Source organism: Mastigoproctus giganteus, chromosome 4 (assembly GCF_048544385.1).
Source record: "Mastigoproctus giganteus isolate SK-2022 chromosome 4, ASM4854438v1, whole genome shotgun sequence".
NCBI classification, from domain to species: Eukaryota; Metazoa; Arthropoda; class Arachnida; order Uropygi; family Thelyphonidae; genus Mastigoproctus; species Mastigoproctus giganteus.
This window is the reverse complement of record NC_143578.1, coordinates 215,941,025-215,954,962: the sequence shown is the minus strand read 5'-3', so window position 1 is coordinate 215,954,962 and position 13,938 is coordinate 215,941,025. Positions and strand designations below refer to the sequence as shown.

The window sequence follows — 13,938 nt, the reverse complement described above, 5'->3', positions numbered from 1 at the left end:
GATCAGACAGAAGGCTGAGGAAGAAAACCTCGACATTCTCCTGCTACAGGAACCCTATACCTGCGCGGGTGCTGTCCGGGGTTACCCACTCAGTTACAAAATTGTTCAGATAGAGGGAGCCACCCCCTGGGCTTCTGTGGCTGTCAGGAATCCCGACATAACTGTGACAAGAATAACACACCTGTGCTCGGAGTGGGCGGCCTGCGCTCACATTGTTACTCCATTGGGAGAGCTATATATCATCTCTCTGTACTGCCGCCCAGGAGCAGACATCCAACCAGCCATCCAATACCTAAATAAAGTACAAACAGAACTTGTGGGTTCCAAAATCCTCGTATCTGCGGACCTAAACTGTCGTTCGCCTCTGTGGCATAGTGAGACTCCTCAACGTCCAGGAACCAGGAATGGCCAATATGTGGAGGAATTCCTGGCTAACAGCAGCTTCGTTGTCCTAAATCAACCAAACAATCTCCCCACGTTTAGTTCCACTCTCTGGGAGGTCACTATAGATGCAACAATGGCTACCAGATCCCTTGCTGGGCACCTAAATGATTGGACGGTGCAGGAAGACTGGACTTCCTCAGACCACAGGGCTATCACCTTTACAATGCACAGATCGCTTCACCGGGCCCCAACAAACAGCTACAAACTCAACAGATATGCCGTTGACAAGGCCAACTGGAACAACTTTAAAGAAGCCATAATTAGGAACACAGAGAACCTCTCTTCCAATAACCTCCACAACCAAACGCCCGATCAACACCAGCGTGCTGTCACTAACGCCATCCTACAAGCAGCGGACCAGTCGATCCGGAGAAGGGTCCCCCGGCCAGGCGCTGTGCCATGGTGGTCGCAGGAACTAGACCTACTTAGGAGAGAGATGAACAGGAAAAGACGTGCCTTCCAAAGATCCAGACGGTCCTGGCCTCCTCCTGAGGTTGACCCCTCAGACAACAATACAGGGAGGCCAGGAATAACTACACTGCGATGATCAGGCAGCGAAAGAAACTGTCCTGGGAGCATCTGGTTTCCACAGTCGGCAATACAGACCCATGGAGCATCATATATAGAATAACCACAAAGAAGTTACCAAGGGGAGAGGTCACGCCCTCTACCATCACCCCACAAGGCACCATGACCAACAACTGGCACGACACCATCAACAGCATTCTCAATGCCACCTTCAAACCCATCGAACAGGAAAACACACCTCAAGAGCATCAGCTGTGCCACGCCAACTAAACCTACCAATCGGCCCGAGTGGAACAACCATTCACACTGCAAGATTTACAAACTGCCGTACAAAAAATAAAAAACAAAAGAACCCCGGGACTGGATATGCTTGAAGCAGAACTGGTAAAAAAAGTGGCCGAGTATGCCTCGAACTTGCTGTTAGACTTATATAACCACTGTCTTCGTCAGGGCTGGTTCCCCTCGGATTGGAAGGTAGCCAGCATAAAATTAATCATAAAAACCCATCAAAGCAGCCACATATACCGGAGTCCTACTGACCTATAGCCCTCCTGTCTGTACTCAGCAAAGTCCTGGAACAACTTCTTAGACAGAGGCTTGAAGTACATTACACCGCAGCAAATTTAACAGCAGACAAACAATTCGGATTCAAAACGGGGAAATCCACTCTGGATGCACTAGAATATATCATGAATGCCGCGTCAAACTGCCAACGAAAGTACCTTCTTCTCATATCTGTGGACTTTTCAGAGGCGTTCGACGCCCCCTGGTGGCAGAGCATCCTCGCAAGACTAAAAGCTGCCAACCTGCCAACAAACCTATATGGATGCATTCAGAGCTACCTGAACAATAGGAGGGTCCTAGTGCAGGCTCCCTACTGCAAGGTTGAACGCCAGGTACACAGGGGCTGCCCTCAGGGCTCTGTACTGGGTCCCCTCCTATGGAACTACGTGCTGGATGAGTTCCTCTCCCTGGAACTGGGGGGCGTGCAAGCGCTCGCATACGCAGATGATCTATCCCTAATCCTCTCTGCTGATTCAAGAGCACAACTGGAAACGCTTGCCAACTCAACACTTTCTACACTAAGAGAGTGGACCGAAACTCATCACCTTATTATCTCTGCCACCAAAACCCAATCTATCCTACTAAAGGGATATCTAACTCCTACTAGACCACCGCAGATAAATATCTACAACAGAACGATCAAGTTGGCCACAGAACTCAAGTACCTAGGAGTGATCCTGGACCGAAATTTATCATTTACATCCCACTTAAAATACATCCAGAAGAAAATGAAAAACTACGCTGCCATGCTTGCCAGGATTACCTGCCGCGACTGGGGGCTGAAAAGAAGAACCTTAGCAATACTTTACAAAGCAGCCATCATCCCTGCGATTGCATATGCTTCTGGTGTCTGGCACCATAAGGCCTCTACGGCGGTAAATCTTCGGCTACTCAACATCATTCACCGACCGATTTTATTAACCCTCACCAGAGCGTGCCGCACCGTATCTACTCATGCGCTGCAAGTACTCACTGGGACAATCCCCCTTGATCTTGAAGTGATTCGCCTAGGCATGTTACAGCAGCTTAGACGCGGAAATCCAACTACCTTCCAGGATCACACCACAGACCCAACTGCAAATCGGACAGTGGAGAAGAAAAGACTCCAGTTCTATTTGCGATCAATATGGCAGCAGCGCTGGACGACCTCCACAAAAGGGAAAGTCACGCGGAGGTTCCTCCCCGATCTATAACAAATATACCCACAGAATCAGGCATGGCTTTGCCCTGATTTGTACAGCATGTATCTCCTAACAGGACATGGAGCGATCCGCCACAAATTACACCTTTCCGGACTCGAAAACAACCCAATGTGTGGGCATGTGGCTCTGTGGAGACCTGGGGACACAAGATGTTATGACTGCGAACTTTATGAAGATCTTCGTGTTGAATTAATCATCCAAGTGCGCCTTAATCCCAAAAACCGGGAACACTACTTACTTGAAGATGAAGCCTCATATATAGCATTCACCAAGTTTTCCCAGAACCTGTATGCCAGACGATTGACCATTCCTCTGCCTGCAAACGTCGAATAGACGTGTCAAACAAAGCTTCTCAGAGACCCCCCAACCAGATGTCAGGTTTGACTGCTTGATCCTTCATGCAGGACAAAACTGGAACTCTTCTGAGAAGTGACAAATCTCCACTTCCCAGAACATTGACTACCGGACGGGACAACAGTCCCATGAATGACTCCCAACTATGACATTTTGCACAACCTATTCAGCTAAACCAACATTGGATCGCCTCCGCTGGGCCTCAAGTTTTCTGGATGGTGCGGACTTGACCCTGCGGTCTGGTTTCCTTCCAGCCATGCACACAGGCCACATTGGCAACCTGAGCTGGCTCCCTTGTCTGGCTCACTATCTCACCTCTTCCTGGTAGGGTGGGGAGGGGGACAGTTTGCTGCCCCCTTCCCACCCTGCCACCCTATTTCTTCCCTCTGGTGGGGCATAGGTATGCCCCACTGTAAACTGGAGTTACCTTCCCTTTCGGCTCCATATTTCTGTCTATCTCCCCCAGTCTTCAGCCTTCATCCCACTCTATCTGACAGCAACGTGAACACGCCCCACACAATCTAAAATCACCAATCGAAATTAATTTTGCCCAACATCTTGGACTTCTCCTAGCGCTTCCCGCGACGCGTACGCGATTTTTTTTTTTTAGGTCCTAGCCACTGAAATCTCAGGAAATTAGGTGGCAGGACCTGCCAGAGTGAACTATATATTAGTGAGTACCTGGTCTGCCTCCACGGGGCGAAAGTGGGACAACGTCGGGCCTCAGTAGGGGTCTGGTGGCTAAATGACCAGATGAACAACGGTACAAGGCATTACACAAATACAAAGTCCATACACTTTTAAATCTCTGGCTTTTCCAGTCAACTGGTTCACCCACAATGTAAACTACGCGGAGATGGGGGAAACCCCTGGTGCCGCTTGACCCTAAACACACTTTACACTTTACACTTTACACTTCCTCGATGACCTGCTTCAAAATATTAAAAGACATATCAACTGTTCTAGAATGTATTACATCATTTGAAGGGAACAGCTTCCAGTTTTTTTCTCTGTTCCAGTCCACAGACCAGTTCGACCATTTCCAGTGCACATGGCTTTACTACTTCAATTTTCGCGGCGATGTTCTCTGGTTCCTAAAATATCTCCTATCGAAGAGGACCCTTGTTCTAAAGATCGGAACAACGACCTTCACGCGTCACATAACTGCCGGTGTGCCTCAAGGGGGGGGGGGACCTGTCTGGCATTCTCTTCTCTGCAATCATGGTGCCGTTTGTGACCAACAAGTGCAATTGGATCACATATGCTGACGATGTCAAGTTCCTTACTAGGATATCGCCATCCAACTCGGCAGCCGAAACCACTCAGCAAATCACTAGCAAACTGCAGGACATGGCTGACTACCTCAATACTTTCAACCTCCAAATCAACCCGCTAAAATCGGCACAAATAATTTATTCACTAAAGGGCAGCCCAACAACATTGGAGCCTGTGCTTAACGACTCCTCAGTTCCAAGTGTTCAAATGCACAAAGATCTGGGGGTCGTTTTCGACTCCAAACTATCTTTCAACGATCACGTAAACCTCATACAGTCGAGGCTGAATTCACTACGCTGGGTCGCCAAACAACAGCTGCTCCACACCACCGACCCACAACTGGTAAAAAAGATACATCGTATCAATCCTTTACCCGATAATACTTTATGCTTCAGAGATATGGGCCTCGGCTGCCGAATCCAACATTAAAAGAATATTCTCTGCCGAATTCTGGCTTCTAAAATGAGCCAACAGCAAACTCCACCTTCCTCCAGCTCTCAGATCAACGCAGTTAGCAGAAGCCTTTCAACTACGCAGGCTCCGATCCTACATCGGAGAAAGAAGGCTGCTGTTCACCATCAAGATGGCCACCGGTAAAATTACAGAGCGAAACTTCTGGGATCACTGCTCTTGGCGCATTCCTCCCCCTTATCTCCGCTCTTCAGCACAGCTGCTAGCAAACCGTAACCGGCTAGTACTAACCGACAGATTCCTGCCAAAGCAAATGCTGCCCTCACTGCAAGCCATCGACGGGGACCTCCAAGAAGTGGTCAATAATAAAAAATACAGGAAGGGAATCCTTGGTGAACTGAAAATGTAAAACTGTGCTTTGTTGCCTTCCAATACTATGTTGTAACATATATGTTTTTCTCATGTGTATCTCTTTTGTAAATATGTTTTGTAAACCCCTGGCACCACCATGCCGTGACGGGACTAATTGTATGTCTATCATGCTGTAATTAAAGATTCTATTCTATTCTATCTAAAGTCTCTCCAATAGTGTGGGGTTTCTTTTGCTTGGCAATCCGGTGAGCAACTTTATAGGATGCTTCAAGAAAAGGTTTTCGTGAAATGGCAAATTCAAGTTTTGGAAGTGTCCCTGCTTTTTCGAATTGAGATTTTTTCGCACGAAAAAAACCAGCATCTTTAGATGAATTTTCAGCATGGACAGACTTGATATGGTCTTTCAGTTTTGCTGGCTTCATACTTCCGTTCGCAAGAATTCTTCCGCACAAAAAGCACTGCGGTATTTGAGTCTCGTAAAGTTCATTAACGCAAGTGAAACCAAATAATACATAGTTTTCATCATACTTCCTTTTCTTCGACATTTCAACTTAAAATTGGTCTGTAACAAATGTTAAATAATTAATGCAATATTAGCAACTAAGAAAGACATATTCAAAGACTATATGCATCGACAGACACACGGTGGGCGTGCATACACGCCTGTAGCACTGCAAGGGCCTCCACCGTTGGACCGGTATACACGCACATAGCAGCGAAAAGGTTAAATTACACACTTCAACTGTTATAATATGATATGAAAATATCTGTTATTTCTATTGGTGACTACAGATACAGCTAATACAATTGTAATTTATTACATACATTCATAAGTGAAGGAAATTAATGAGTTGATTTTTTCCCCATCCAAGCTCACGAACCCCCTGAAATCCTTCCACGGACCCCTGGTTAAGAAATCCTGCCATAGATGATAATCTTTTAAAAGATAAGGCTAAATCGTTTGCGCATCGAATGGATAATGAAGAATTTAAAATGTCAGATGGATGGTTCCAGAAATTTAAGACTGTCGTGGCCTCCCTTTCAAAAAAGTGCGTGGCGAAAGTGTGGCTACGGACATTAACGCTACAAAGGAATGGAAGGAAAATCTTTTAAAATATGTTTTGCTGACATAGGACCACAATGATATTTTCAATGCTGAAGAAACTGGACTCTTTTCCAACTTGCTACCAGATAATCACTTGATTTCTTGGTTGGCGAAAAATCACATTTTGCAAAGTACAGCTTTTGGTGAAGTTTGCAAACTTGAGATGCGACTAACAAAAAGTAAATGTAAAACTGATATGTTTAGATGGCGTTATAAGAAACCTTGCCGTAAAACAAAGAGTATTAGACATAAATCATTTTTTGATGGTAGTACATAAGCATAATCTCAAAATTTATTATTTCTATACTTCTGGTCCTAAGATTGGTCTCAAGATCGCATTGCTCTTCATTTAAATATCAATAAAAAAACACTGTTATTGGAAAATGCAAAGATCTGCATGATATCAATAATTGATTAAGATAGTTAACTAGGGGGATTTCAGAAAATGGAATACCTATCGAAGTTGAAATTGATGAACCAGCATTTTTCAAAAGAAAATATATAATAACCTCAGGGATTCACATCTGGCTTGGGATACCTAGGGTCCTGAGCTGGATATCATCATCGTTCTTCTCTTTCTTGGTGATTCCCTTCTACTTCTCGTTCTCTCTCTCTCAATTATTCACAACTTTTTTTTTTCGGCTGGTGCAGCATAAGCCTCAGGCTTCCTTGTACCGTATAGCTAATAATAAAATAATAGAGGACAACTAATAGGAACACAATGGGTTTTTGGTGCACTCGAAAGAATTATCAAACGATATTTTTAGTTACAGTAGGAAATCTCTCTTATAATTGAAATCAATTATAAGAGAGAGAATATTACCAGGTACAAGAATCATCAGTGATGGATGGCCTGCATATAAAGATCTCTACGAGACATTAATTATACCCATGATGAGGTTATTCATCGCTATAATTTTGTTTCTCCAGATGATTCAATTACGACGAAGAAAAATAATCCAATGGCATTCCTTCGCGGTTTCAAAAAACGGTGGAGCTGATTCATTAGAATTTCTCCCACATTTTTAGATTTGATCAATGGCAGGCGCATCAAGAATGCAAAATTGTACTATTGGATCTTAGCTAAAAGTAGCAGAATATGTCAAAGAACACGGGAACGAAGCAGAATGAAATTTCGAACCACCGCCTACTGAGATGATTGTCAATGGAGGAATCAGGAAGTTATTACAAGAAGCTGATAAAACAAAGCACAACCTTCGTAAAATTCCACCTAAATGGTCAAATTTGGAAGAAAACTTGTGTAGTTGGATAATGGAACTTATAGAAGTAGGTATTGCAGCGAGTACTAAAATGATAATAGTAGAAGCACGGAAACGAGAGCTGATATTGGGATAAACGACTTTAAATTAACTGAATCTTGGTGTTATCGCTTCATGAAAAGAAACGGGTTTAGTTTACGCACAAGAACTAGAATAGCCCAGAGAATGCCTGCTGACTACGAACAGAAATATTAGATTTCCATAAATTTGTCCTTAATGCTAGAAAACGAAGCAACTACGAACCTAGCCAAATCGGGAATTTAGATCAAATTCCTTTGACTTTTTATGCGCCATCCAATAAAATCGTAAATCTGAGAGGGAAAATTCTATAACTATTAAATCCACTGGACATGAAAAGAAACACTACACCAATGTTAATTTTTAAAAGAAAAACTTTACCGAATGATAAACTGCCAAATGGAATTCACGTACTTGTACAACAGAAAGGATGGATGGATGAAAAATGTATCCAGGTTTGGTTTGTAAAAGTTTGGTCCAAGCGTCTTGGTGGACTACTGCGTAAAAATGCACTACTAGTATGGGATCAGTTCAGATCACATAGGACTGAAAATATCAAACAATTGGCCGAAATGATGAACACAGAATTCACGGTAATTCCGGGAGGCATAACTTCCCAGTTACAGCCGATAGATGTCAACATCAATAAGCCATTCAAGAATAACATGCAGGAGAATTGGAATAAATGGATGATGGAGGGGAACCATGATACGACGCCTACTGGAAGGATGAAATGTCCATCAATAGTACAAGTGTGTGAATGGATGCTCAAATCATGGCACGATGTTAAGACTGAAATTGTGGTCAAGTCCTTTAAAAAATGTGGTGTAAGTAATGCAGTGGATGGCACTGAAAATCATTTTTTGCAGGAGAGTGACAGTGACACTAGTGAACAGGATGATGATAATGATGATCAAGCCAGTACCGAGACACGTCTGTGACAATTTAACTGCAGCACTTTAACTTTTACACTAACACTCTTTCCAGTTATGCCATTATTATACAGAACAGTTCCTAAGTTTGGTTGATTCTTGTTCCCGGGACATTTCATGTCCCGATAAGAATAATTCGCGCGCTCTTCTTCCTCAGTTTGCAATTTGACAAACTGTTGGGGAATCCTTTTTTGTACCATCATCTATTTGATGTCCTAACTCACTACAGTGACCACATGTATATTCCGTTTGATGACAGTTTCTTGCAGAGTGACCATTATTTAAACATTTGTAACAACGATAAGCAATAAGAAAGTCCTTCACGGCATGGCATGACCAGCAAATATATATATACGACTATTATTACTAAAGATGATTTTCCTAATTAAAGCTGGAGCTTCGATTATCAGATGTAAGTTGTTCGAATATAAGATATAATTCTTCCTCGCTAACGCCATGCTCAGCAATATTCTTATAAAACAGGTCTTCCAAAAATTCACTGTCCGAAACTCCCTTACTACCATCGTATGCAATTAGTGTGGGGTTTAACTTTCTTGGTAGTTAAACGTGTTCTTTGAATTTTTGACATTCTTTTAATTTTTATAATACTTTGAGGCCGTCTCAATCAAGTTGCCTTTATCTCTTATTTTCATAACAGATTTAATTTTAACCTTCTTGAAATCCCTACAGATAACCTGTTTTATTTCTTCGCTTGATTTCAGTTCACAAGTCTCTGTTGCCCTTAGTGATTACATGTTCTGCTTGTATCCCCAAAGGTACAGTATTAACTACCGCCCGCATTTGAGACAGCAACAGTAGCATAATTGGCTGCCATTAAATCTGTAGGCGTGGTTTCTTCTAGTTTCATTTTAAGTGTAGTGTTTTTCATGGCAAGGTCTGCGATGGAAAGTATGGCAGTGTCCCCCCTGGAAGGGAGAAATTATATGCATTCACTAGGAACAACCGGTGAAACTTTTAACAACGTCGTTAACCAAATTTCGGATTCACCTGAGCACAGGACCCAACCCGAACCTGAGGTAGACACGGAAAAACTGAGAACGCCAGATTCACATGTGGAATTGACCCCTGACTCATTACTGATAGAACAAAACGGCCTTTCAGATCTCATCATGCAAAAATCTAGTAGCCCCCAACAGGATAACATCCTATCAACAGAGATATCCGCAATAGTTAATCAAGCATCATTCGAACACACTCCACTCTTTGTCTCGCTCCTCACAAATATCGAGACAATTCTATGTATGAAGTTATCCCCAATTCATAATATCCTCGCAGACCTACTGCTTGAAAACAAGCGACTACGAGAACACAATGAATGCATACACAAAACATTGGAGGTATAGTGGAAAAACTATGATGACCTGAAGCAATCTGTTTGTGATCTTGCTGGTCAAACTAACCATCATGAGCAGCATCCTCCTGACGGACACTTTCACGCGAAACCGAGAGCTCCTAACCAAACCACCCCATCTTTATTACCACATGACCCCTCTCCATCTCCCATTCTTACAACATGTGAGTCTGATGTTTTGTGCCCTGAACGCAGCACTAGATCAGTATATGCTGAAATCACAGCAGATGCCAACGGATATTCAGGAAATACTGCCTTCCAGAAGATACAAAGAAGTCAACAGGAGCAGAACCTGCCAAATTGCACCTATTCGCGATCACAAAACTCACATATGGGGTCCTCGCACTCGAAACCGAATAATGCTTTGGCTGCTGAAGTACATCGCAATTGTGGCTCCGCCTCAAACAACGTGAGAGGTAACCATTATGCAGGGACTACGATTGTATCTAATGTAAGACCCATAGAGACACTACAACGTATAAAAATAAATTTGGAACAAGCATATGGTATGAGGGTAAGGTATTAAATTGAGGATGGGGAAGTGAAAAAGGAGTATTTTAAATAAATAAAGACGGAAAATAGCAATAGAAGGAACATTTTCTTTCACCCTCGTATTGCACTAATAGTTTAACGAACGGGAAGAAATTTAGAATTAGACAGCAGAAAGATAAAAACAGAAAACGTTATTAAACAACACTAAGCTTGCTGGGGTTGTGAAGCCCAACCTTGTAGTAAGGGCTCTGGCATTTGTAAGCGTTAGTATAAAAGGGAACTAACACCAAATGCTTGTATTGATGATCACGGGAATGAAAATTACCAAATAGGGGTGAGTATGAAACTTAAATAAGGATTATTTGTCTTCCCGCATGCGCGTAAAAGTCCACGAATCGGAGATTAGATATGGTCGACAAACATTAACAGAATTTTCGTGTAATTTTATTCCTACGGTTTCTGCAATTAATTAGACGCATATAATTTCGTTGGACATTAAAGTATTTAAGGACAAAGGCCTCATGCCACGAGGTAGAATGACTAACATGTAGGTTAGTGCAAAAAATCTACCAAAGTAGTTAAATTAATTAATTTGGCATCGTTTTGGTTATATTGCAACACCAGGGTACCTGTCCCCCCCACCGAAGAGAAGCCAACAGGCTTTGAAACAGTGCCGTCTGGATGGTGGTATCCGCTGAGAATAAATAACAATAGTCTTCTCCACTGGTGAAGTGTTATTTATTCGAGGTAGTACAATACCATGGCAACTCGTTATGAAGGCAGTCACAATATGAGATATAACCAAAACGATGCGAATTTAATTAATTGACATTTTTTTGATATTACTATTGTTGGTTGGTGTAGTATTTTGTATCTTATCCTTAGCTTGTACCCTAATTCGGTTTATTGTGGCACGGGGATAACCCCTGTTTAAGAATCTGCTGGTTAATATTTGTGTTTTTGAGCACGAAGCAGATTCCATCGTTGAATATTTGTAAGCATTTAGAAATTGATTAAAGATAATTGTTCTTTTGTAGGTGAACGGGTGATAGAAAGAGTGTCCTGTAATTGGTTGTTACTCTACATGAAATGGATACAACTTTCACAATATCCGTGAGTGTGTTTACAGCTGACATCTTCAGACTTTTTCTGGGACAAGCGTGGTTTAATTAACGAAACCTTACTGGCAAATCAGTACACAAACACAGCCAAGGTGTAAAACGGACGCGTTGTTTGTTTGGTTTGTCTTTTACACCTCCATAAGAAATTGAAAAAGGCTGTTTCGTCTTTGATTTCGGGCCAATCCAACCCCAAAGAAAAACCACAACGAAATTGGTCAATTATTTAGTTAAATTATATAGCAGAAAGTACCATTTTTCTTCGTAGTATATTGCAGCATTGTGGACAGGATTCCAACAACGATTTATTACCAGCTTGTTTAAACACATCCAAATTCATTTCACTTTTCTGAAGTTTTTCAAAGTTTCCAAACTCAGTAATTATACGAATGGAGAAACCACTGAGTTTAAATTTGTTCAAACGTATCATATTTACATAGATTTAAATACGTATTTCATCAAAATATTCCCGGAATTGCACGCTGGTATTTAAATAGTTTGCGCTACGGCCATAAGGTTTCTTCGTGCGTTTACGTTGACCTTGGGGTGCACGCGTGTCAAGTTGGAACTGGCGAAACCACTTCACCCAGGTGCCACAGCTGATGATGAAATTTCGCAGTTTGAACAGCATGCCAACGTCAAGTTCTTTTTTAAACTTGGTAAAAGAGACGCTGAATGCGGTACAGAAAGTTTACGGAGATGGTGTTTTGAAGGAATGCTTTGCGAGTGATTTAATCGGTTTAAAAACGTACAGTAAACACTGGAAGATGAACATCGTAGTGCCCATCTTCGACGTCACGAAACGAGGAAAATGTCAAAACTGCAGCAACTCGTGCGAATTGATAGTCGAATGACCGTTGTTGAGATTGCTTAAGAAGTTGGGCTGTCTATGTTCAGTGCATACAATTTAAGCATACGTCCCGTGAGTGCAAAGTTTGTTCCACATTTGCTGTCGGACGATCAAGCAGACTGCAGGAAAGCCGTGGCAGGTGATTTGTTCGAAAAATGTACGCAGGATCCCAACTTCATAAGAAAAAGTGGACAGTGGGGATTGGAGTAATAATGTAAATGATTACTCTAATAATGGGACATTATTACTCCAGTAATAATGTCCAAGACCAAGGTAGAGTCATCCGAACAGCACATAGAAATATCCCAACAGCCTAAGAAGTCTCGTGGAACAAAATCCAAAGTCGAAGTCAGGCTGCTCGGTTTTTCAATGAGGGCACAGCGCAGTGCACCACGTATTTGTGACTAAGTGGAGAAGAATTATTGATGTGTACTACTTTTTGGTTTTGACATGTTTGCTCGAGAAAATGAGGAGAAGATGATTTCAAAAATGGAAGTATGGCTGGGTCGTGCACCATGACAATGCGCTCAGTCACACGGCAATGACACCTCAAATATTCTTCACTGCGAAAAAAGTTACGGTCACGCAGCAGCCTCCTTTCTCCCCCGACCTTGTGCCATCCAACTTCTGGCTGTTCCCTCAAATGAAAATGCAGCTTACAGAGGGTCGTCGTTTCACTGCGATGGATGACATGAAAGAACACGATTCTAAAGATTGTTTCAAAATTTTATAGTAAAGTTCCGGAAACTTTTTGAATATACTTCGTGATTGGACATGCATAATATATTGAACTTTCAGGGACACAGTGCCGTTCATAACTTTTCTTTCTTTTTTTTCTGTCTTGCCCTAATCGAGGCCTGTCCTTTTTCTGCAGTAAATGTGCGCGGATAAAATTCAGTTCCAATACCTACGACTTTGATAAAAATGAAATATTTCAATATAATTTTTAACAATTATTCTCAATTAATAAAATAAACAAATATTACCGTACAGTTAGTGAGTGATTGCTGTTCTAGCTTAAACACCACACGATGACGAATTGAGTATAGAATACTGAACAGTTATGAACTCTTTCTTTGGGAAATTCACAATCATCACACTACGTGATCGTAACAACCATAATAGCTTCGATAGAACAAAACGGCCTTTTATGATTTTAACCGATTTTAACCTTAACAGTCATTATTGCAGACAGACTCGTGAAGAAACCATAAGTCCATTAACCCACTTTTCACCGAAATTGGTATCAATACGAATGCAGTAAAATCTGCATTGGGGACCACCGTCTACTTTTCATTCAATTATTTCTGCTTCAGGTTTTCATTCTGACATTTTATCACAGGGCACAGGTAACTGCGAAGGAAGCGGTAAGCGTGTGCATCTCCCGTTTCCACCATGACAGAAAGTGGTTTCACCATCCTGAGTTTGCAGAAGAATTACTAACGTCTTCTTCAACTGAGACTGCAGTTAGCTGATCTCAGGAGGAGTAGGGATTTTCCCGTTGTCTGTTATTCCTGGTTTTCCTTCCCCACCATATGAAAATCGGCCTGTCAACACGCACCTTTGTGCAAACATAACACGAAACGGCGCAGTATGGATTAAGTCGCAGATTTTAAACGAG

The 13,938-nt window shown here is 42.1% G+C and overlaps 1 protein-coding gene across 1 annotated transcript; it reads right to left on the bottom strand.

Moving 5' to 3' along the window:
- Positions 1-5,335: 5,335 nt before the first annotated feature.
- Positions 5,336-5,695, bottom strand: LOC150087399 (protein ZBED8-like). The gene has a single exon (XM_090372474.1). The coding sequence runs from the start codon at positions 5,693-5,695 to the stop codon at positions 5,336-5,338; it is 360 nt and encodes a 119-aa protein (XP_090228600.1).
- Positions 5,696-13,938: the final 8,243 nt, after the last annotated feature.